This window comes from Lampetra fluviatilis, unplaced genomic scaffold, assembly GCF_964198595.1.
Source record: "Lampetra fluviatilis unplaced genomic scaffold, kcLamFluv1.1 SCAFFOLD_406, whole genome shotgun sequence".
NCBI lineage: Eukaryota > Metazoa > Chordata > Hyperoartia > Petromyzontiformes > Petromyzontidae > Lampetra > Lampetra fluviatilis.
Genome location: NW_027621167.1, coordinates 28560 through 53754, shown reverse-complemented (window position 1 = coordinate 53754; position 25195 = coordinate 28560). Strand labels below are relative to the sequence as shown.

Here is a 25195-nt window from a genome sequence, read left to right as displayed (position 1 = left end):
ATGGGGACCACCAGGGCATCCTTCCAGTCCTGCGGAACCCGTCCAGCGGTCCAGACTGTTGATATGATGTCACGTAGGGCAGTCTGTGCACAAACGCCACCCTCCCTCAGCATATTGCTTGGGAGATTATCTCTGCCCGGTGCCTTTCCTGGTCTCAGACTCTGGATAGCCGTCAGTACTTCCTCAACAGATGGCACCTCAGACAGCCATTCACAAGGGGTGACTTCCTCTTCCAATATTTGAGGCACCGCAGCCTCAGCAGGGTCATCCCCACTTTGTGCCAAGATGTTTTCCATGTGGAGGGATTTCCCCTCCCCCAGGTCTTCACATAAATGCTGAGCAAATCTCCAAACCTGTTCCTGGGGGTCGGAGATTGAATCACCGTTTCCCCCCCTAATGGTGGTAATAGGTGTGGCGCTGCAGGTTACTTTTTTGATGGAATTAAATAGGGATTTGTGATCGTGGGCCATTGAGGCAGATTCCATCTTCTCAGCAACCCGCGACCACAATCCATCCTTGCAGCGCCTCACGGCTCTCCGAACCTCCGAGCGAAGGCTGCGGTAAGCCTCCTCATTCTCTGATGTGGGATGCTGTAGCCGATGAGAGTGGGCCTGTCACTTTTTCTCAGCCAGCTTGAACACCTCCTCTGTCAGGCAGGGTTTCTGGGGAGGTCGGGATCGTGTACCCAAAGCAGCCATTGCAGCTGCATGAGCCACAGTCCTAAACCTCGACCATTTCCCCTCGACATCAGGAGGAGTGGGGGACGATGCCAACCCCAGCTGCAAGCAATGATGAAATTCTCACTTGCAACTTTCATCAGCTAGCTGAGACCAGGCCACCTTGGATTTGAATGGGGTCCTGGGTGTACAGTGGAAGAATGGCAGGCGCATCTTACAGATGACTAGTCGATGGTCAGAGGGCAGATCAGCTCCACGGTAGGTCCTGGTGTCAAGGACATGGGCCCGCATCCGCTGGTCCGTCATTACATAGTCTGGCAGATGTTCTTGCTTGGACCCGGCATGCATCCATGATGTTGTATGGATGCGCCGATGCCGGAACAGCGTGTTGGTAATTACAAGCCCATGGGCTGCACAGAAATCTAGCAGCCTCCTACCGTTGTTATTGAGCTGATCTGGCCCATGCCTTCCAATCACTCCAGACCAGGTGCCAGCATCATGACCAACTCGGGCATTGAAGTCACCCAACAAGATGACTGTCCTGAGGGGCTAGCACCTGTGACAGGAGGTCATAGAAGGCATTTGACTCATCAGCCTTGCCTGCATCCCTCCATGGATGTTCGTCTTCAGCGGGGGCATAAGTAACCACGACCACCACTCCTTGCCTCTGGTTGATGGGAAGGAGAGCCCAAAGTAGCCTGGGGCTTGCTGCTTCCCACACCTCACTTCCACGCTCCCACGCCCCCTTCATTCTTTTGTTCAGAAGAAGAGCCACTCCCTGATGTTTGGCAGTCTCCTGCCCCGAGTAGAGGACTGTCCACCCCTCATGGTGGCAGGAGCCAGAGCCGGTCCACCGGACCTCCTGAATGCCACAGAGATCCAGGCGGTACCGGTCCAGCTCCCGACAGAGGAGTGGCAGCCTTTCCTCCGCAGTGAGCGTTCGAACATTCCACGTGGCCACCCGCAGTGTCTTTTTTGTTTCGAGGGTAAAGATTCAATCTCCTGGCTCCGCCAAGTGGGATTTGGCCAGGAGACGTCATAGACGCCTGTACCCCCGGGGCCTCCGGCACAAGCTGATTAATTAGATATTTCAGTCGTGGTTTGGTGGTAATTCATTGAAGGTGGAGGGGTTACCAGCCCCTCGCACTCATCCAAAGCCCCCGTTTAGCCGCTGTGGTGGTCACAGACGCCATGAGGGGAGAGGGCCAATCGGAATTGGCCCTCCCCCCCACAGCACTGCCCACGACAGCGTTGCCCGTCCGGCACCGCGAGGAGGTAGGGGGTTGTTTTGCCGCACACACACAGACACACACACAGACACACACATAGACACACACACAGACACACACATAGACACACACACAGACACACACACAGACACACACACAGACACACACATAGACACACACATAGACACACACACAGATACACACACAGACACACACACAGACACACACATAGACACACACATAGACACACACATAGACACGCACACAGACACACTCACTCCACTCTGACTCACATAAACTCACTCACTCACACTCTCATAGACTCACACTCACTCACTGTCATGAACTCACTCACTCACATAGACTCACTCTCACTCACATAGACTCACTATGAACCTGTCCTGGGCCTCCACTAGGTCGACTCAGCCTCAAACGAGCTACCTGGCGTAGTGGTAGTGGTGGTGGTGATGTAGTGGTGGGGGTGGTGTAGTGGTGGTGGTGGTGTAGTGGTGGTGGTGTAGTAGTGGTGGTGGTGTAGTAGTAGTGGTGGTGGTGTAGTGGTGGTGGTGTACTGGTGGTGGTGTAGTGGTGGTGGTGGTGTAGTGGTGGTGGTGTAGTGGTGGTGGTGTAGTGGTGGTGGTGTAGTGGTGGTGGTGTAGTGGTGGTGGTGTAGTGGTGGTGGTGTGGTGGTGGTGTAGTGGTGGTGGTGTAGTGGTGGTGGTGTAGTGGTGGTGGTGTAGTGGTGGTGGTGTAGTGGTGGTGGTGTAGTGGTGGTGGTGTAGTGGTGGTGGTGTAGTGGTGGTGGTGTGTGTAGCCACAGTGCCGGTAGCCTTCATAGGCGCTGCTGCTGCTACCCGCTACTAACAGCACTTGCCCCTACAGCCCTGCTGGAGGCTACCTGGGGGATCTTTGTCTGTGTGTGGTGTGTGTAGTACATAGACGCCGCTGCTGCTACTCGCTACTAGCAGCACTTGCCCCTACAGTCTGATAAGGCTATAGGGGGGTTCTTTGTCTTTGTACGTATGTGACTGTGTGTATGTGTGTGAGTATGTGAGTGAGTGAGTGTGAGTGTGTGTGAGTGTATGTGTGTGTAAGTGTGTGTGCGAGTGAGTGTGTGTGTGAGTGTGTCTGTGAGTGTGTGAGTGAGTGAGTGTGTGAGTGAGTGAGTGTGTGAGTGAGTGAGTGTGTGAGTGAGTGAGTGTGTGAGTGTGTGTGTGAGTGTGTGAGTGTGTCTGTGAGTGTGTGAGAGTGTGTGCGAGTGTGTATGTGTGTGAGTGTGTGTGCTAGTGAGTTTGTGTGTATGTGAGTGTGTGTGCGAGTGTGTGAGTGAGTGTGTGCGAGTGTGTATGTGTTTGTGTGTAAGTGTGAGTGTGTGTACGAGTGTGTGTGAGTGTGTGAGTGTGTCTGTGAGTGTGTGAGAGTGTGTGCGAGTGTGTATGTGTGTGAGTGTGTGTGCTAGTGAGTTTGTGTGTATGTAAGTGTGAGTGTGTGAGTGTGTGAGTGTGTCTGTGAGTGTGTGAGAGTGTGTGCGAGTGTGTATGTGTGTGAGTGTGTGTGCTAGTGAGTTTGTGTGTATGTAAGTGTGAGTGTGTGAGTGAGTGTGTGCGAGTGTGTATGTGTTTGTGTGTAAGTGTGAGTGTGTGTGCGAGTGTGTGAGTGAGTGTGTGCGAGTGTGTATGTGTTTGTGTGTAAGTGTGAGTGTGTGTACGAGTGTGTGTGAGTGTGTGAGTGTGTCTGTGAGTGTGTGAGAGTGTGTGCGAGTGTGTATGTGTGTGAGTGTGTGTGCTAGTGAGTTTGTGTGTATGTAAGTGTGAGTGTGTGTGCGAGTGTGTGAGTGAGTGTGTGCGAGTGTGTATGTGTTTGTGTGTAAGTGTGAGTGTGTGTACGAGTGTGTGTGAGTGTGTGAGTGTGTCTGTGAGTGTGTGAGAGTGTGTGCGAGTGTGTATGTGTGTGAGTGTGTGTGCTAGTGAGTTTGTGTGTATGTAAGTGTGAGTGTGTGTGTGTGAGTGTGTCTGTGTGAGTGTGTGAGAGTGTGTGCGAGTGTGTATGTGTGTGAGTGTGTGTGCTAGTGAGTTTGTGTGTATGTAAGTGTGAGTGTGTGTGTGTGAGTGTGTCTGTGTGAGTGTGTGAGAGTGTGTGCGAGTGTGTATGTGTGTGAGTGTGTGTGCTAGTGAGTTTGTGTGTATGTAAGTGTGAGTGTGTGTGCGAGTGTGTGAGTGAGTGTGTATGTGTTTGTGTGTAAGTTTGTGTGTAAGTGTGAGTGTGTGTACGAGTGTGTGTGAGTGTGTCTGTGAGTGTGTGAGAGTGTGTGAGAGTGTGTGCGAGTGTGTATGTGTGTGAGTGTGTGTGCTAGTGAGTTTGTGTGTATGTGAGTGTGTGTGCGAGTGTGTGAGTGAGTGTGTGCGAGTGTGTATGTGTTTGTGTGTAAGTGTGAGTGTGTGTACGAGTGTGTACGAGTGTGTGTGAGTGTGTGAGTGTGTCTGTGAGTGTGTGAGAGTGTGTGCGAGTGTGTATGTGTGTGAGTGTGTGTGCTAGTGAGTTTGTGTGTATGTAAGTGTGAGTGTGTGTGCGAGTGTGTGAGTGAGTGTGTGCGAGTGTGTATGTGTTTGTGTGTAAGTGTGAGTGTGTGTGCGAGTGTGTGAGTGAGTGTGTGCGAGTGTGTATGTGTTTGTGTGTAAGTGTGAGTGTGTACGAGTGTGTGTGAGTGTGTGAGTGTGTCTGTGAGTGTGTGAGAGTGTGTGCGAGTGTGTATGTGTGTGAGTGTGTGTGCTAGTGAGTTTGTGTGTATGTAAGTGTGAGTGTGTGTGCGAGTGTGTGAGTGAGTGTGTATGTGTTTGTGTGTAAGTGTGAGTGTGTGTACGAGTGTGTGTGAGTGTGTCTGTGAGTGTGTGAGAGTGTGTGAGAGTGTGTGAGAGTGTGTGCGAGTGTGTATGTGTGTGAGTGTGTGTGCTAGTGAGTTTGTGTGTATGTAAGTGTGAGTGTGTGTGCGTGCGTGTGCAACGCGTGTGTGCGTGTGTCTGTACGTATGTGCGTGCGTGTGCAACGCGTGTGCGTGCGTGTGCAACGCATGTGTGCGTGCGTGTGCAACGCGTGTGTGCGTGTGTCTGTACGTCTGTGCGTGTGTATGTGTGTGAGTAGGTGTGTGAGTAAGTGTGTGTCTGTACGTGAGTGTGTGTGTGTATTTATGAGTGTATGGTAGTGTGTGTGAGTCAGTGCGTGTGTGTATTTACGTGTGTATGTGAGTGTGTGTATTTACGTGTGTATGTGCGTGTGTGTGAGTGCGTGCGTGTGTGTATTTACGTGTGTATGAGAGTGTGTGTGTGTGTATTTATGAGTGTATGTGAGTGTGTGTAGGTGTGCGTGTGTGTGTATTTATGAGTGTATGTGAGTGTGTGTGTAGGTGTGCGTGTGTGTGTGCATTTATGAGTGTATGTGAGTGTGTGTGTGCGTGTGTGTATTTATGAGTGTATGTGAGTGTGTGTGTGCGTGTGTGTGTATTTATGAGTGTATGTGAGTGTGTGTGTGCGTGTGTGTGTATTTATGAGTGTATGTGAGTGTGTGTGTAGGTGTGCGTGTGTGTGTGCATTTATGAGTGTATGTGAGTGTGTGTGTGCGTGTGTGTGTATTTATGAGTGTATGTGAGTGTGTGTGTGCGTGTGTGTGTATTTATGAGTGTATGTGAGTGTATGTGAGTGTGTGTGTGTATTTATGAGTGTATGTGAGTGTGTGTGTATTTATGAGTGTGTGTGTATTTATGAGTGTATGTGAGTGTGTGTGTAGGTGTGCGTGTGTGTGTGTATTTACGTGTGTATGAGAGTGTGTGTGTGTATTTATGAGTGGATGTGAGTGTGTGTGTATTTATGAGTGTGTGTGTGTATTTATGAGTGTATGTGAGTGTATGTGAGTGTGTGTGTATTTATGAGTGTATGTGAGTGTGTGTGTATTTATGAGTGTATGTGAGTGTGTGAGTGTGTGTGTATTTATGAGTGTATGTGTGTGTATTTATGAGTGTATGTGAGTGTATGTGAGTGTGTGTGTGTGTGTATTTACGTGTGTATGTGAGAGTGTGTGTATATTTATGAGTGTGTGTGCGTGTGTGTGTATGTGAGTGTGTGCGAGTGAGTGTGTGTGTGTGTGTATTTATGAGTGTATGTGAGTGTATGTGAGTGAGTGTGTGTGTGTATTTCTGAGTGTATGTGAGTGTGTGTGTGTGTATTTATGAGTGTATGTGAGTGTGTGCGTGTGAGTGTGTGTATTTATGAGTGTATGTGAGTGTGTGTGTGTGTATTTATGAGTGTATGTGAGTGTGTGTGTGTGCGTGTGTGTGTATTTATGAGTGTATGTGAGTGTGTGTAGGTGCGTGTGTGTGTATTTATGAGTGTGAGTGTGTGTGTAGGTGCGTGTGTGTGTGTATTTATGAGTGTATGTGAGTGTGTGCGTGTGAGTGTGTGTGTGTGTATTTATGAGTGTATGTGAGTGCGTGTGAGTGTGTGTGTGTATTTATGAGTGTATGTGAGTGTGCGAGTGTGTGTGTGTGTATTTATGAGTGTATGTGAGTGTGTGTGTGCGTGTGTGTGTGTATTTATGAGTGTATGTGAGTGTGCGAGTGCGTGTGTGTGTATTTATGAGTGTATGTGAGTGTGTGTAGGTGCGTGTGTGTGTGTATTTATGAGTGTATGTGAGTGTGTGTGTAGGTGTACGTGCGTGTGTGTGTATTTATAAGTGTATGTGAGTGTGTGTGTAGGTGCGTGCGTGTATTTATGAGTGTATGTGAGTGTGTGTGTAGGTGCGCGTGTGTGTGTATTTGTGAGTGTATGTGAGTGTGTGTGTGTGCGCGTGTGTGTGTATTTATGAGTGTATGTGAGTGTGCGAGTGTGTGTGTGTGTATTTATGAGTGTATGTGAGTGTGTGCGAGTGTGTGTGTGTATTTATGAGTGTATGTGAGTGTGTGTGTGCGTGTGTGTGTATTTATGAGTGTATGTGAGTGTGTGTGTGTGCGTGTGTGTGTATTTATGAGTGTATGTGAGTGTGTGCGAGTGTGTGTGTGTATTTATGAGTGTATGTGAGTGTGTGCGAGTGTGTGTGTGTATTTATGAGTGTATGTGAGTGTGTGTGTGTGCGTGTGTGTGTATTTATGAGTGTATGTGAGTGTGTGTAGGTGCGTGTGTGTGTATTTATGAGTGTATGTGAGTGTGTGTAGGTGTGCGCGTGTGTGTGTATTTATGAGTGTATGTGAGTGTGTGTGTGTGTGTATTTATGAGTGTATGTGAGTGTGTGTGTGCGCGTGTGTGTGTGTATTTACGAGTGTATGTGAGTGTGTGTGTGTGCGTGTGTGTGTATTTGTGAGTGTATGTGAGTGTGCGTGCGTGCGTGTGTATTTATGAGTGTATGTGAGTGTGCGTGTGTGTGTATTTATGAGTGTATGTGAGTGTGTGTGTAGGTGTGCGTGCGTGTGTGTATTTATGAGTGTATGTGAGTGCGCGTGCGTGCGTGTGTGCGCGCACGTTGCGTGAGTGTGCGAGACCCCGGTACCGCAAAGAGCTTGCCGGTTCTTCGGATTGTATCTCGACCGCCCTAATCGCGCTCTCTCTCTCGCGCTCTCAGCTGCCCATCAAGGCGGGACTCCAAAACACTCACGGCAAAGTGAGCACGGAACACAACAAGGAGTGCCTCATCAACTTGTCGAAGTACAAGTTTTCGCTGGTGGTGAGCGGACTCACCGCCATCCTCAAGAACGTCAACAACATGGTGAGTAGGTGCAGGAGATGCAGCAGGAGCAGTCGCTCAACGGCTGGCACGCTCGCTCACCTACTCGCTCACACGCTCGCTCACCTGCTCGCTCGCTCACACGCTCGCTCACCTGCTCGCTCACTCACACGCTCGCTCACCTGCTCGCTCACTCACACGCTCGCTCACCTACTCGCTCACTCACACGCTCGCTCACCTGCTCACTCACTCACACGCTCGCTCACCTGCTCACTCACTCACACGCTCGCTCACCTGCTCGCTCACTCACACGCTCGCTCACCTACTCGCTCACACGCTCACTCACCTGCTCACTCACTCACACGCTCGCTCACCTACTCACTCACTCACACGCTCGCTCACACTGTCACTCACACGCTCGCTCACCTACTCGCTCACACGCTCGCTCACCTGCTCACTCACTCACACGCTCGCTCACCTACTCACTCACTCACACGCTCGCTCACACTGTCACTCACACGCTCGCTCACCTACTCGCTCACACGCTCACTCACCTGCTCACTCACTCACACGCTCGCTCACCGGCTGGCACGCTCGCTCACCTACTCGCTCACTCACACGCTCGCTCACCTACTCACTCACTCACACGCTCACTCACACGCTCGCTCACCTACTCACTCACTCACACGCTCGCTCACCTACTCACTCACTCACACGCTCGCTCACCTACTCACTCACACGCTCGCTCACCTACTCACTCACTCACACGCTCGCTCACACTGTCACTCACACGCTCGCTCACCTACTCGCTCACTCACACGCTCGCTCACCTACTCACTCACACGCTCGCTCACCTACTCACTCACTCACACGCTCGCTCACCTACTCACTCACTCACACGCTCGCTCACACTGTCACTCACACGCTCGCTCACCTACTCGCTCACACGCTCACTCACCTACTCACTCACTCACACGCTCGCTCACCGGCTGGCACGCTCGCTCACCTACTCGCTCACTCACACGCTCGCTCACCTACTCACTCACTCACACGCTCGCTCACCTACTCGCTCACACGCTCGCTCACCTGCTCACTCACACGCTCGCTCACCTACTCGCTCACACGCTCGCTCACCTGCTCACTCACTCACACGCTCGCTCACCTACTCACTCACTCACACGCTCGCTCACCTACTCGCTCACACGCTCACTCACCTGCTCACTCACTCACACGCTCGCTCACCTACTCACTCACTCACACGCTCGCTCACACTGTCACTCACACGCTCGCTCACCTACTCGCTCACACGCTCGCTCACACTGTCACTCACACGCTCGCTCACCTGCTCGCTCGCTCACACGCTCGCTCACCTACTCACTCACTCACACGCTCGCTCACACTGTCACTCACACGCTCGCTCACCTACTCGCTCACACGCTCACTCACCTACTCACTCACTCACGCTCGCTCACCTACTCACTCACTCACACGCTCGCTCACACTGTCACTCACACGCTCGCTCACCTACTCGCTCACACGCTCGCTCACCTGCTCACTCACACGCTCGCTCACCTACTCACTCACTCACACGCTCGCTCACACTGTCACTCACACGCTCGCTCACCTACTCGCTCACACGCTCACTCACCTACTCACTCACACGCTCGCTCACCGGCTGGCACGCTCGCTCACCTACTCGCTCACTCACACGCTCGCTCACACTCTCACTCACACGCTCACTCACACGCTCGCTCACTCACACACTCACTCACTCACACGCTCACCTACTCGCTCACTCACACGCTCGCTCACACTCTCACTCACACGCTCACTCACACGCTCGCTCACTCACACACACGCTCGCTCACACGCTCACCTACTCGCTCACTCACACGCTCGCTCACACGTTCACTCACACGCTCACTCACACACTCACTCACTCACCTACTCGCTCACTCACTCACATGCTCACTCACTCACACACTCACACGCTCGCTCACCCACACGCTCACACGCTCGCTCACTCACTCACACACTCACACGCTCACTCACTCACACGCTCACTCACACGCTCAAACGCTCACTCACTCACCTACTCACTCACACGCTCACTCACCTACTCACTCACACGCTCGCTCACACACTCACTCACACGCTCGCTCACACACTCACTCACACGCTCGCTCACACACTCACTCACACGCTCGCTCACACGCTCACTCACTCACACACTCACCCATTCACTCACACACTCACTCACGCTCTCACTCACTCACACACTCACACGCTCACTCACCCACTCACTCACTCACACACTCAATCACACACTTACACACCCACTCACTCACTCGAACACTCACTCACTCACACACTCACACACTCACACACTCACACACTCACTCACTCACTCACACACACACCCACTCACACACTCACTTGCTCACACACTCACTCACACACACACACACACTCACTCACACACTCACACACTCACACACCCACTCACTCACTCACACACTCAATCACACACTTACACACCCACTCACTCACTCGAACACTCACTCACTCACACACTCATTCACTCACACACCCACTCACACACTCACTCACACACACACACACACTCACTCACACGAGCGTATGGTGAGCGTTTGGTGAGCGTGTGGTGAGTGATGGTAGTGAGCGTGTGGTGAGTGACGGTGGTGAGCGTGTGGTGAGTGACGGTGGTGAGTGTGTGGTGAGTGACGGTGGTGAGCGTGTGGTGAGTGATGGTGGTGAGCGTGTGGTGAGTGACGGTGGTGAGCGTGTGGTGAGTGATGGTGGTGAGTGTGTGGTGAGTGACGGTGGTGAGCGTGTGGTGAGTGACGTGGTGAGCGTGTGGTGAGTGACGGTGGTGAGTGTGTGGTGAGTGACGTGGTGAGCGTGTGGTGAGTGACGGTGGTGAGCGTGTGGTGAGTGACGGTGGTGAGTGTGTGGTGAGTGACGGTGGTGAGTGTGTGGTGAGTGACGGTGGTGAGTGTGTGGTGAGCGTGTGGTGAGCGTGTGGTGAGTGACGGTGGTGAGCGTGTGGTGAGTGACGGTGGTGAGTGTGTGGTGAGCGTGTGGTGAGTGACGGTGGTGAGTGTGTGGTGAGTGACGGTGGTGAGTGTGTGGTGAGTGACGGTGGTGAGTGTGTGGTGAGCGTGTGGTGAGTGACGGTGGTGAGCGTGTGGTGAGTGACGGTGGTGAGCGTGTGGTGAGTGACGGTGGTGAGTGTGTGGTGAGTGACGGTGGTGAGTGTGTGGTGAGCGTGTGGTGAGCGTGTGGTGAGTGACGGTGGTGAGCGTGTGGTGAGTGACGGTGGTGAGTGTGTGGTGAGCGTGTGGTGAGTGACGGTGGTGAGTGTGTGGTGAGTGACGGTGGTGAGTGTGTGGTGAGTGACGGTGGTGAGCGTGTGGTGAGTGACGGTGGTGAGTGTGTGGTGAGTGACGGTGGTGAGTGTGTGGTGAGTGTGTGGTGAGCGTGTGGTGAGTGACGGTGGTGAGCGTGTGGTGAGTGACGGTGGTGAGCGTGTGGTGAGTGACGGTGGTGAGTGTGTGGTGAGTGACGGTGGTGAGTGTGTGGTGAGTGACGTGGTGAGCGTGTGGTGAGTGACGGTGGTGAGCGTGTGGTGAGTGACGGTGGTGAGTGTGTGGTGAGTGACGGTGGTGAGTGTGTGGTGAGTGACGGTGGTGAGTGTGTGGTGAGCGTGTGGTGAGCGTGTGGTGAGTGACGGTGGTGAGCGTGTGGTGAGTGACGGTGGTGAGTGTGTGGTGAGCGTGTGGTGAGTGACGGTGGTGAGTGTGTGGTGAGTGACGGTGGTGAGTGTGTGGTGAGTGTGTGGTGAGTGACGGTGGTGAGCGTGTGGTGAGTGACGGTGGTGAGCGTGTGGTGGGTGACGGTGGTGAGTGTGTGGTGAGTGATGGTGGTGAGTGTGTGGTGAGTGATGGTGGTGAGTGTGTGGTGAGTGACGGTGGTGAGCGTGTGGTGAGTGACGGTGGTGAGCGTGTGGTGGGTGACGGTGGTGAGTGTGTGGTGAGTGACGGTGGTGAGCGTGTGGTGAGTGATGGTGGTGAGCGTGTGGTGAGTGATGGTGGTGAGCGTGTGGTGAGTGACGGTGGTGAGTGTGCGGTGGGTGACGGTGGTGAGTGTGTGGTGAGCGTGTGGTGAGTGACGGTGGTGAGTGTGTGGTGAGTGACGGTGGTGAGTGTGTGGTGAGCGTGTGGTGGGTGATGGTGGTGAGCGTGTGGTGAGTGATGGTGGTGAGTGTGTGGTGAGCGTGTGGTGAGTGTGTGGTGAGTGATGGTGGTGAGCGTGTGGTGAGTGACGGTGGTGAGCGTGGTGAGTGATGGTGGTGAGTGTGTGGTGGGTGACGGTGGTGAGTGTGTGGTGAGCGTGTGGTGAGTGTGTGGTGAGCGTGTGGTGAGTGTGTGGTGAGTGATGGTGGTGAGTGTGTGGTGAGCGTGTGGTGAGTGTGTGGTGAGTGACGGTGGTGAGCGTGTGGTGAGTGACGGTGGTGAGCGTTTGGTGAGTATGTGGTGAGTGACGGTGGTGAGCGTGTGGTGAGTGACGGTGGTGAGCGTGTGGTGAGTGATGGTGGTGAGCGTGGTGTGGTGAGCGTGTGGTGAGTGACGGTGGTGAGCGTGTGGTGAGTGACGGTGGTGAGTGTGTGGTGAGCGTGTGGTGAGTGTGTGGTGAGTGACGGTGGTGAGTGTGTGGTGAGTGACGGTGGTGAGCGTGGTGTGGTGAGCAGGGCAAACGTTACGTCAACGCAAGCGCGGAGATGGAGCGGAATCTGCACCTCTCCCAGCTCATCATTCTGGACACTCTGGAAAAGTGCCTGGCAGGGGTGAGTGGCACGCTCAACCCAGCTCACGCTCACCCACTCACGCTCACCCACTCACCCGCTCGCGCTCACCCATTCACGCTCACCCACTCACCCGCTCACGCTCACCCACTCACGCTCAACCCAGCTCACGCTCACCCACTCACGCTCGATCGCCCACGCTCACCCACTCACGCTCACCCACTCCGTGTGTCCGTCCTCGTGTCCGCGTGTTGGTGTGTCCGCGTGTACATGTGTCTGTCCGTGTGTCCGTCCGTGTGTCGGTCTGTGTGTCGGTCCGTGTGTCGGTGTGTCCGTGTGTCGGTGTGTCCGTGTGTCCGTGTGTCGGTCCGTGTGTCCGTGTGTGTCCGTGTGTCCGTGTGTGTCTGTCCGTGTGTCGGTCCGTGTGTCGGTGTGTCCGTGTGTCGGTCCGTGTGTCGGTCCGTGTGTCGGTCCGTGTGTCGGTCCGTGTCGGTCCATGTGTCGGTCCGTGTGTCGGTCTGTCCGTGTGTCCGTGTGTCGGTCCGTGTGTCGGTCCGTGTGTCGGTCCGTGTGTCGGTCCGTGTCGGTCCGTGTGTCGGTCTGTCCGTGTGTCCGTGTGTCGGTCCGTGTGTCGGTCCGTGTGTCGGTCCGTGTGTCGGTCCGTGTGTCGGTCCGTGTGTCGGTCCGTGTGTCGGTCCGTGTGTCGGTCCGTGTGTCGGTCTGTCCGTGTGTCCGTGTGTCCGTGTGTCGGTCCGTGTGTCGGTCCGTGTGTCGGTCCGTGTGTCGGTCCGTGTGTCGGTCCGTGTGTCGGTCTGTCCGTGTGTCTGTGTGTCGGTCCGTGTCGGTCCGTGTGTCGGTCCGTGTGTCGGTCTGTCTGTGTGTCCGTGTGTCGGTCCGTGTGTCGGTCCGTGTGTCGGTCCGTGTCGGTCCGTGTGTCGGTCTGTCCGTGTGTCCGTGTGTCGGTCCGTGTGTCGGTCCGTGTGTCGGTCCGTGTGTCGGTCCGTGTGTCGGTGTGTCCGTGTGTCCGCGTGTACATTTGTCCGTGCGTCCGCCCGCGTGTCGGCGCGTGAGCAGCAGCCCAAGGACACGTCTCGCCTGGACGAGTCGATGCTGGTCAAGCAGCTGCTGCCCGAGATCTGCCTCTTCATCCACCAGCCGCGCGACGGCTCCGGGGGCGGCTCCGGGGGCGGCTCCGGCAGCTCCGGCGGCTCCGGGGGCGGCTCCGGCAGTTCCGGCGGCTCCGGGGGCGGCTCCGGTAGTTCCGGCACGACCGGCGCCGCGGCAGGAGTCGGCGGGGGAGGGGGCGGAGGGAGCGGAGGGGGCGGTGGAGGGGGAGTGGGCGGAGGTTGCGGCGGTGGCGGCGGCGGCGGCGGCGGCTGCGGAGGCGGTGGTGGCGGTGGTGGCGGTGGTGGCGGCGGTGGTGGCGGTGGTGGCGGTGGTGGCGGTGTCATCTCGGGGCCGGCTCTAGCCGCCCAGCTGCGTTCTTCCGCCTCCAAGGTGCTCTTCTGCCTGTCGTGCAACAACTTCAACGCCGTCTTCAACCGCACGGCCACCAGGTGATGGGCTGGTGGGCGGGGCACGCGGGGGTGGGGCACGTGGGGGGGGGGGGTGGGGCACGTGGGGGGGGGGGTGGGGCACGTGGGGGGGGGTGGGACACGCTGGGCTCTGCGTTATTCTGTGTGTGTGCGTCGCACCGTGCGTGTGTGAGTGTGTATGTGTGAGTGTGAGTTTGTGTGTGAGTGTGAGTGTGTCTGTGTGTGTGTGGTTGAGTGTGTGTGAGTGTGTCTGTGTGTGTGGGTGAGTGTGTGTGTGGGTGAGTGTGTCTGTGCGTGTCTGTGTGTGTATGTGTGAGTGTGAGTTTGTGTGTGAGTGTGAGTGTGTCTGTGTGTGTGTGGTTGAGTGTGTGTGAGTGTGTCTGTTAGTGTGTGAGTGTGTGTGTGAGTGTGTCTGTGTGTGTGCGTCGCACCGTGCGTGTGTGAGTGTGTGTGTGTGGGTGAGTGTGTGTGTGTGAGTGTGTCTGTGTGTGTGAGTTTGTGTGTGAGTGTGTCTGTGTGTGTGAGTGTGTCTGTGTGTGCGTGTCTGTGTGTGTGCGTCGCACCGTGCGTGTGTGTGTGGGTGAGTGTGTGTGTGAGTGTGTGTGAGTGTCTGTGTGTGTGTGTCTGGCAAACACAACTCCCTGCCTCCTCGTGGTGCCGGACGGCAACGCTGTGGTGGGCAGTGCCGTGGCCTTTCCCTCATGGCGTTTGTGACCACCACAGCGGCCAAATGGGGTGCCAGGGGCTGGTAACCCCTCCACCTTCAATGAATTACCACGAAACCACGAATGAAAATTGTAATTACTAAGCTTGTGCCGGAGGCCCCGGGGGGACAGGCGTCCATGACGTCTCCTGCCCAAACCCCATTTGGCGGAGCCAGGAGATTGAATCTTCACCCTCGGGGCTCCTCCAGAAACAACGAAAATCGTCTACGGATGGCCACGTGGAATGTTGGAACGCTCACTGCGGAGGAGGAGAGGCTGCCACTCCTCTGTCGGGAGCTGGACCGGTACCGCCTGGATCTCTGTGGCATTCAGGAGGTCCGGTGGACCGGCTCTGACTTCTGTCACCGTGAGGGGTGGACAGTCCTCTACTCGGGGCAGGAGACTGCCAAACAACAGGGTGTGGCTCTTCTTCTGAACAAAAGAATGAAGGGGGCGTGGGAGCGTGGCGGTGAGGTGTGGGAAGCTGTAAGCCCCAGGCTACTTTGGGATCGCCATCCCATCAACCGGAGACGAGGAGTGGTGGTCGTGGTTACTTATGCCCCCACCGAAGACGAACATCCGTGGAGGGATGCAGGCAAGGCCGATGAGTCAGATGGCTTCTATGACCTCCTGTCACAGATGCTGGCTAAAGTGGCCACTCGGGATAGAGTCATCTTGTTGGGCGACTTCAATGCCCGAGTTGGTCATGATGTTGGCACCTGGTCTGGAGTGATTGGAAGGCATGGGCCAGATCAGCTCAATAACAAGGGCAGGAGGCTGCTAGATTTTTGTGCAGCCCATGGGCTTGTAATTACCAACACGCTCTTCCGGCATCGGCGCATCCACACAACATCACGGATGCATGCCGGGTCCAAGCAAGAACATCTGCTGGACTACGTAGTGACGGACCAGCGGATGCGAGCCCATGTCCTTGACACCAGGACCTACCGTGGAGCTGATCTGCCCTCTGACCATCGACTAGTCATCTGTAAGATGCGCCTGGTGGGTGTACACCCAGGACCCCATTTCAAACCTAAAGTGGCCTGGTCTCAGCTAGCTGATGAAAGTTGCAAGCGAGAATTTCATCGTCGCTTGCGGCCAGAGTTGGCATCGTCTCCCACTCCTGATGTCGAGGGGAAATGGGCGAGGTTTAGGACTGTGGCTCATGCAGCTGCAATGGCTGCTTTGGGTACGCGGTCCAGACCTCCCCAGAGACCCTGGCTGACAGAGGAGGTGTTCAAGCTGGCTCAGAAAAAGCGACAGGCCCACTCTCATCGTCGACAGCATCCCACGTCAGAGAATGAGGAGGCTTACCGCAGCCTTCGCTCGGAGGTTCGGAGAGCCGTGAGGCGCTGCAAGGATGGGTGGTGGTCGCGGGTTGCTGAGGAGATGGAGTCTGCCTCAGTGGCCCGCGATCACAAATCACCATTTAACTCCATCAACAAAGTCACCTGCAGCGCCACATCTATTACCATCATTAGAGGAAAAAACGGTGATCCAATCTCCGACCCCCAGGAACAGGTTTGCAGATTTGCTGAGCATTTTTGTGAGGTCCTGGGGGAGGGGAAATCTCTCAGCCAGGAAAACATCGTGGCACAAAGTGGGGATGACCCTGCTGAGGCTGCGGTGTCTCAGATATTGGAAGAGGTCACCCCCTGTGAGTGGCTGGCTGAGGTGCCATCTGTTGAGGAAGTACTGACCAGGAAAGGCACCGGCTGAAATGCTGAGGGAGGGTGGCGTTTGTGCACAGACTGCCCTACATGATCTTAATTTTAGAACTTTCGTGACTGCAGGAATTATTATTTGGTTCTTTCGGTTAAGTCACGTCTAAAGATAAAATAATAAATTAAATTAAATAATAGAATCTAACCAGAAAACTATAGTTTTCTGGTTAGATTTTATGTCGCTATTTCATTATACCTGATGATGATTGCTTGTGTTGCAATCGAAACGTCGTATTCTATTATTTAATTAAATTTATTATTTTATCTTTAGACGTGACTTCACCGAAAGAACCAAATAATATGCCCTACATGACATCATAACAACAGTCTGGACCACTGGACGGGTTCCGCAGGACTGGAAGGATGCCCTGGTGGTCCCCCTCTTCAAGAAGGGGGACCGCACAGACTGTAACAACTACAGGGTGTGTGTGTGTCACACCGTGTGTGTGTGTCACACCGTGTGTGTGTGTGTGTGTCACACCGTGTGTGTGTGCGTGTGTCACACCGTGTGTGTGTGTGTGCGTGTGTCACACCGTGTGTGTGCGTGTGTCACACCGTGTGTGTGTGTGTGCGTGTGTCACACCGTGTGTGTGTGTGTGTCACACCGTGTGTGTGTGTGTGTGTCACACCGTGTGTGTGTGTGTGTGTGTGCGTGTGTCACACCGTGTGTGTGTGTCACACCGTGTGTGTGTGTGTGTGTGTCACACCGTGTGTGTGTGTGTCACACCGTGTGTGTGTGTGTGCGTGTGTCACACCGTGTGTGTGTGTGTCACACCGTGTGTGTGTGTGTGTGTGTCACACCGTGTGTGCGTGTGTCACACCGTGTGTGTGTGTGTCACACCGTGTGTGTGTGTGTCACACCGTGTGTGTGTGTGTGTGTGCGTGTGTCACACCGTGTGTGTGTGTGTGTCACACCGCTTGTGTGTGTGTGTGTCACACCGTGTGTGTGTGTGTCACACCGTGTGTGCGTGTGTCACACTGTGTGTGTGTGCGTGTGTCACACCGTGTGTGTGTGTGTGTGTGTGTCACACCGTGTGTGTGTGTCACACCGTGTGTGTGTGTGTGCGTGTGTCACACCGTGTGCGTGTGTCACACCGTGTGTGTGTGTCACACCGTGCGTGTGTGTGTGTGTCACACCGTGTGTGTGTGTGTGCGTGTGTCACACCGTGCGTGTGTGTGCGTGTGTCACACCGTGTATGTGTGTCACACCGTGTGTGTGTGTGCGTGTCACACCGTGTGTGTGTGTGTCACACCGTGTGTGTGTGTGTGTGTGCGTGTGTCACACCGGGTGTGTGTGTGTCACACCGTGTGTGTGTGTGTGTCACACCGTGTGTGTGTGTGTGTCACACCGTGTGTGTGTGTGTCACACCGTGTGTGCGTGTGTCACACTGTGTGTGTGTGCGTGTGTCACACCGTGTGTGTGTGTGTGTGTCACACCGTGTGTGTGTGTGTGTGTGTGTGTCACACCGTGTGTGTGTGTGTGCGTGTGTCACACCGTGTGCGTGTGTCACACCGTGTGTGTGTGTCACACCGTGCGTGTGTGTGTGTGTCACACCGTGTGTGTGTGTGTGCGTGTGTCACACCGTGCGTGTGTGTGCGTGTGTCACACCGTGTATGTGTGTCACACCGTGTGTGTGTGTGCGTGTCACACCGTGTGTGTGTGTGTCACACCGTGTGTGTGTGTGTGTGTGCGTGTGTCACACCGTGCGTGTGTGTGCGTGTGTCACACCGTGTATGTGTGTCACACCGTGTGTGTGTGTGTCACACCGTGTGTGCGTGTGTCACACTGTGTGTGTGTGCGTGTGTCACACCGTGTGTGTGTGTGTGTGTCACACCGTGTGTGTGTGTGTGCGTGTGTCACACCGTGTGCGTGTGTCACACCGTGTGTGTGTGTCACACCATGCGTGTGTGTGTGTGTCACACCGTGTGTGTGTGTGTGCGTGTGTCACACCGTGCGTGTGTGTGTGTGTGTCACACCGTGTGTGTGTGTCACACCGTGTGTGTGTGTGTGTCACACCGTGTGTGTGTGTGTGTGTCACACTGTGTGCGTGTGTCACACCGTGTGTGTGTGTGTCACACCGTGTGTGCGTGTGTCACACCGTGCGTGTGTGTGTGCGTGTGTCGCACCGTGCGTGTGTGCGTGTGTGTGTCACACCGTGTGTGTGTGCGTGTGTGTGTCACACCGTGCGTGTGTGCGTGTGTGTGTCACACCGTGTGTGTGTGTGTGCGTGTGTCACACCGTGCGTGTGTGCGTGTGTGTGTCACACCGTGCGTGTGTGTGTGCGTGTGTCACACCGTGCGTGTGTGCGTGTGTGTGTCACACCGTGTGTGCGTGTGTGTGTCACACCGTGTGTGTGTGTGTGCGTGTGTCACACCGTGTGTGTGTGTGTGTGTGTGCGTGTGCGTGTGTGTGTGTGTGTGTCACACCGTGTGTGTGTGTGTGTGTGTCACACCGTGTGTGTGTGTGTGCGTGTGTCACACCGTGTGTGTGTGTGCGTGTGTGTGTGTCACACCGTGTGTGTGTGTGTGTGTGTGTGTCACACCGTGTGTGTGTGTGTGTGTGTGTCACACCGTGTGTGCGTGTGTGTGTGTGTGTGTGCGTGAGGCAGGCTGCAGGAGCTCACCAACTGCACAGACGACGCAGCCGACGTGAACGACATTGAACTCATCCAGCACATCAACGTCAACTGCACTCGCCTCAAGAGGCTGCTGCACGGTGCAGCGCACACGCACGCAGCGCACACACACGCAGCACACACACGCAGCACACACACACGCAGCACACACGCAGCACACACGCAGCACACACGCACGCAGCACATTAACGTCAACTGCACTCGCCTCAAGAGGCTGCTGCACGGTGCAGCGCACACGCACGCAGCACACACACACACAGCACACACACGCAGCACACACACACGCAGCACACACACACGCAGCACACACGCAGCACACACGCAGCACACACGCACGCAGCACATTAACGTCAACTGCACTCGCCTCAAGAGGCTGCTGCACGGTGCAGCGCACACGCACCCAGCGCACACGCACGCAGCACACACACGCAGCACACACACACGCAGCACACACGCACGCAGCACACACACACGCAGCACACACACACGCAGCACACACACGCAGCACACACACACGCAGCACACACGCAGCACACACACACGCAGCACACACGCAGCACACACACACAGCACACACACACGCAGCACACACGCAGCACACACACACGCAGCACACACACGCAGCACACACACACACGCAGCACACACACACGCAGCACATCAACGTCAACTGCACTCGCCTCAAGAGGCTGCTGCACGGTGCAGCGCACACGCACGTAGCACACACACGCAGCACACACACACGCAGCACACACACGCAGCACACACACGCAGCACACACACACGCAGCACACACACGCAGCACACACACACGCAGCACACACGCAGCACACACACACGCAGCACACACGCAGCACACACACACAGCACACACACACGCAGCACACACGCAGCACACACACACGCAGCACACACACGCAGCACACACACACACGCAGCACACACACACGCAGCACATCAACGTCAACTGCACTCGCCTCAAGAGGCTGCTGCACGGTGCAGCGCACACGCACGTAGCACACACACGCAGCACACACACACGCAGCACACACACACGCAGCACACACACACGCAGCACACACACGCAGCACACACGCAGCACACACACACGCAGCACACACGCAGCACACACACACGCAGCACACACACGCAGCACACACACACACGCAGCACACACGCAGCACACACACACGCAGCACACACACGCAGCACACACACACGCAGCACACACACGCAGCACACACGCAGCACACACACACGCAGCACATCAACGTCAACTGCACTCGCCTCAAGAGGGTGCTGCACGGTGCAGCGCATACGCACGCAGCACACACGCACGCACGCAGCACACACGCAGCACACACGCACACGTAGCACACACACGCAGCACACACACACAGCACACACACGCAGCACACACGCAGCACACACACACAGCACACACACGCAGCACACACACACAGCACACACACACACACAGCACACACACGTAGCACACACACGCAGCACACACACGCAGCACACACACGCAGCACATACGCAGCACACACACACGCAGCACACACACACGCAGCACATCAACGTCAACTGCACTCGCCTCAAGAGGCTGCTGCGCGGTGCAGCGCACACGCACCCAGCGCACACGCACGCAGCACACACACACACGTAGCACACGCACGCAGCACACACGCACCCAGCGCACACGCACGCAGCACACACACACCCAGCACACACACACGCAGCACACACGCAGCACACACACACGCAGCACACACACACGCAGCACACACGCAGCACACACACACAGCACACACACACGCAGCACACACACAGCACACACACGCAGCACACACACGCAGCACACACACACACACACGCAGCACACACACACGCAGCACATCAACGTCAACTGCACTCGCCTCAAGAGGCTGCTGCACGGTGCAGCGCACACGCACGTAGCACACACACGCAGCACACACACACGCAGCACACACACACGCAGCACACACACGCAGCACACACGCAGCACACACGCAGCACACACACACGCAGCACACACGCAGCACACACACACGCAGCACACACGCACGCAGCACACACACACACACGCAGCACACACACACGCAGCACACACACACGCAGCACACACACACACACGCAGCACACACACGCAGCACACACGCAGCACACACACACGCAGCACATCAACGTCAACTGCACTCGCCTCAAGAGGGTGCTGCACGGTGCAGCGCACACGCACGCAGCACACACGCACGCACGCAGCACACACGCAGCACACACGCACACGTAGCACACACACGCAGCACACACACAGCACACACACGCAGCACACACGCAGCACACACACACAGCACACACACGCAGCACACACACACAGCACACACACACACACAGCACACACACGTAGCACACACACGCAGCACACACACGCAGCACACACACGCAGCACACACGCAGCACACACACACGCAGCACACACACGCAGCACATCAACGTCAACTGCACTCGCCTCAAGAGGCTGCTGCACGGTGCAGCGCACACGCACCCAGCGCACACACACGCAGCACACACACGCAGCACACACGCACCCAGCGCACACGCACGCAGCACACACACACCCAGCACACACACACGCAGCACACACGCAGCACACACACGCAGCACACACACACAGCACACACACACGCAGCACACACGCAGCACACACAGACGCAGCACACACACGCAGCACACACACACACACGCAGCACACACACACACGCAGCACACACACACGCAGCACATCAACGTCAACTGCACTCGCCTCAAGAGGCTGCTGCACGGTGCAGCGCACACGCACGTAGCACACACGCAGCACACACACACGCAGCACACACACACGCAGCACACACACGCAGCACACACACGCAGCACACACGCAGCACACACGCAGCACACACGCACGCAGCACACACACACGCAGCACACACACACGCAGCACACACACGCAGCACACACATGCAGCACACACACGCAGCACACACACACGCAGCACATCAACGTCAACTGCACTCGCCTGAAGAGGCTGCTGCACGGTGCAGCGCACACGCACGCAGCACACACGCACGCAGCACACACACACACGCAGCACACACACACGCAGCACACACGCAGCACACACGCAGCACACACACACACGTAGCACACACACGCAGCACACACACACGCAGCACACACACGCAGCACAAACGCAGCACACACGCAGCACACACGCAGCACACACACGCAGCACACACACGCAGCACACACGCAGCACACACGCAGCACACACGCAGCACACACGCAGCACACACACGCAGCACACACACGCAGCACACACGCAGCACACACGCAGCACACACGTAGCACACACACGCAGCACACACGCAGCACACACGCAGCACACACACGCAGCACACACGCAGCACACACGCAGCACACACACACACGTAGCACACACACGCACGCAGCACACACGCAGCACACACGCAGCACACACGCAGCACACACGCAGCACACACGCAGCACACACACACACGTAGCACACACACGCAGCACACACACACGCAGCACACACGCAGCACACACGCAGCACACACACGCAGCACACACGCAGCACACACGCAGCACACACGTAGCACACACACGCAGCACACACACGCAGCACACACGCAGCACACACACACACGTAGCACACACACGCACGCAGCACACACGCAGCACACACACACGCAGCACACACACACACACAACACACACACACGCAGCACGCACACACCCAGCACACACACACACGCAGCACACACGCACCCAGCACACACACACGCAGCACACACACAGCACACACACACACAACACACACACACACACAGCACACACGTAGCACACACACACACACACGCAGCACACACACGCAGCACACACACACCCAGCGCACACGTAGCACACAGACACACACACACACACGCAGCACACACACACAGCACACACGTAGCACACACACACACACGCAGCACACACACACACCCAGCGCACACGTAGCGCACACGTAGCGCACACGCACCCAGCGCACACGTAGCAACACTCAGCACACGCATGCAGCACACACACACGCAGCACACACACAAGCAGCACACACACACGCAGCACACACACACGCAGCACACACACGCAGCACACACACGCAGCACACACGCAGCACACACGCAGCACACACACGCAGCACACACACGCAGCACACACACACGCAGCACACACACGCAGCACACACACGCAGCACACACACGCAGCACACACGCAGCACACACACACGCAGCACACACACAGCACACACACACGCAGCACACACACGCAGCACACACACGCAGCACACACACGCAGCACACACACACGCAGCACACACACACGCAGCACACACACGCAGCACACACGCAGCACACACACAGCACACACACACACAGCACACACACACGCAGCACACACACGCAGCACACACACGCAGCACACACACACGCAGCACACACACACGCAGCACACACACGCAGCACACACGCAGCACACACACACAGCACACACGCAGCACACACACGCAGCACACACACACGCAGCACACACACGCAGCACACACACACAGCACACACGCAGCACACACACGCAGCACACACACACGCAGCACACACACGCAGCACACACGCAGCACACACGCAGCACACACACACGCAGCACACACACACGCAGCACACACACGCAGCACACACGCAGCACACACACGCAGCACACACGCGCAGCACACACGCAGCACACACACACAGCACACACGCAGCACACACACGCAGCACACACACGCAGCACACACGCAGCACACACACGCAGCACACACGCAGCACACACGCAGCACACACACATCACACACACACGCAGCACACATGCAGCACACACGCAGCACACACACAGTACACACACACGCAGCACACACACGCAGGCAGCACACACACGCAGGCAGCACACACACGCAGCACACACACGCAGCACACACACACAGGCAGCACACACACGCAGCACACACACACAGCACACACACGCAGCACACACACACAGCACACACACGCAGCACACACACACGCAGCACACACACACACAGCACACACGCAGCACACACACGTAGCACACACACGCAGCACACACACACGCAGCACACACACACACGCAGCACACACACGCAGCACACACACGCAGCACACACACACGCAGCACACACGCAGCACACACGCAGCACACACACGCAGCACACACGCAGCACACACACGCAGCACACACACGCAGCACACACACACGCAGCACACACACACGCAGCACACACGCAGCACACACGCAGCACACACGCAGCACACACACGCAGCACACACGCAGCACACACACGCAGCACACACACGCAGCACACACGCAGCACACACACACAGCACACACGCAGCACACACACGCAGCACACACACGCAGCACACACACACAGCACACACGCAGCACACACACACGCACACACACACACAGCACGCACACACACACATAGCACACACACACACAGCACACACGCAGCACGCACACACGCAGCACACACGCGCACAGCACACACGCAGCACACACACACAGCACACACGCAGCACACACACGCAGCACACACGCAGCACACACACGCAGCACACACACGCAGCACACACACACAGCACACACGCAGCACACACACACGCACACACACACACAGCACGCACACACACACACAGCACACACACAGCCAGCACACACGCAGCACGCACACACGCAGCACACACGCGCACAGCACACACGCACGCGCACAGCACACACGCGCACAGCACACACGCACACAGCACACACACACAGCACACACACAGCACACACACAGCACACACGCGCAGCACACACAGGCTGCTAACCGCGGCGCCACCACTCTCGTGCTGTTTGCAGAGACGGTGCTGAAGTTCAAAGCCCTGAGGAAGGTGGCACAGCTAGCGGTGATCACCAGCCTGGAGAAGGTGAGCGGGTGGTGAGCGGGTGGTGAGTGTACTGTGTGGTTGAGTGAGTGTGGTGAGTGAGTGGTGAGTGAGT

General features: G+C 56.3%; 1 protein-coding gene across 1 annotated transcript in view; it reads left to right on the top strand.

The window, feature by feature from the left end:
- LOC144954874 (neurofibromin-like) overlaps positions 1-25195 on the top strand; it is a gene marked incomplete at its 3' end in the record, with an annotated part of 48979 nt that overhangs the window by 6138 nt on the left and 17646 nt on the right. Inside the window, exons 2-7 of the mRNA XM_078885268.1 lie at positions 7511-7654; positions 12384-12479; positions 13512-13614; positions 13906-13993; positions 19010-19116; positions 25055-25122. Of these exons, the coding sequence (XP_078741394.1) occupies positions 7511-7654; positions 12384-12479; positions 13512-13614; positions 13906-13993; positions 19010-19116; positions 25055-25122 (606 nt within the window). The remainder of the gene's footprint in view (positions 1-7510; positions 7655-12383; positions 12480-13511; positions 13615-13905; positions 13994-19009; positions 19117-25054; positions 25123-25195) is intronic.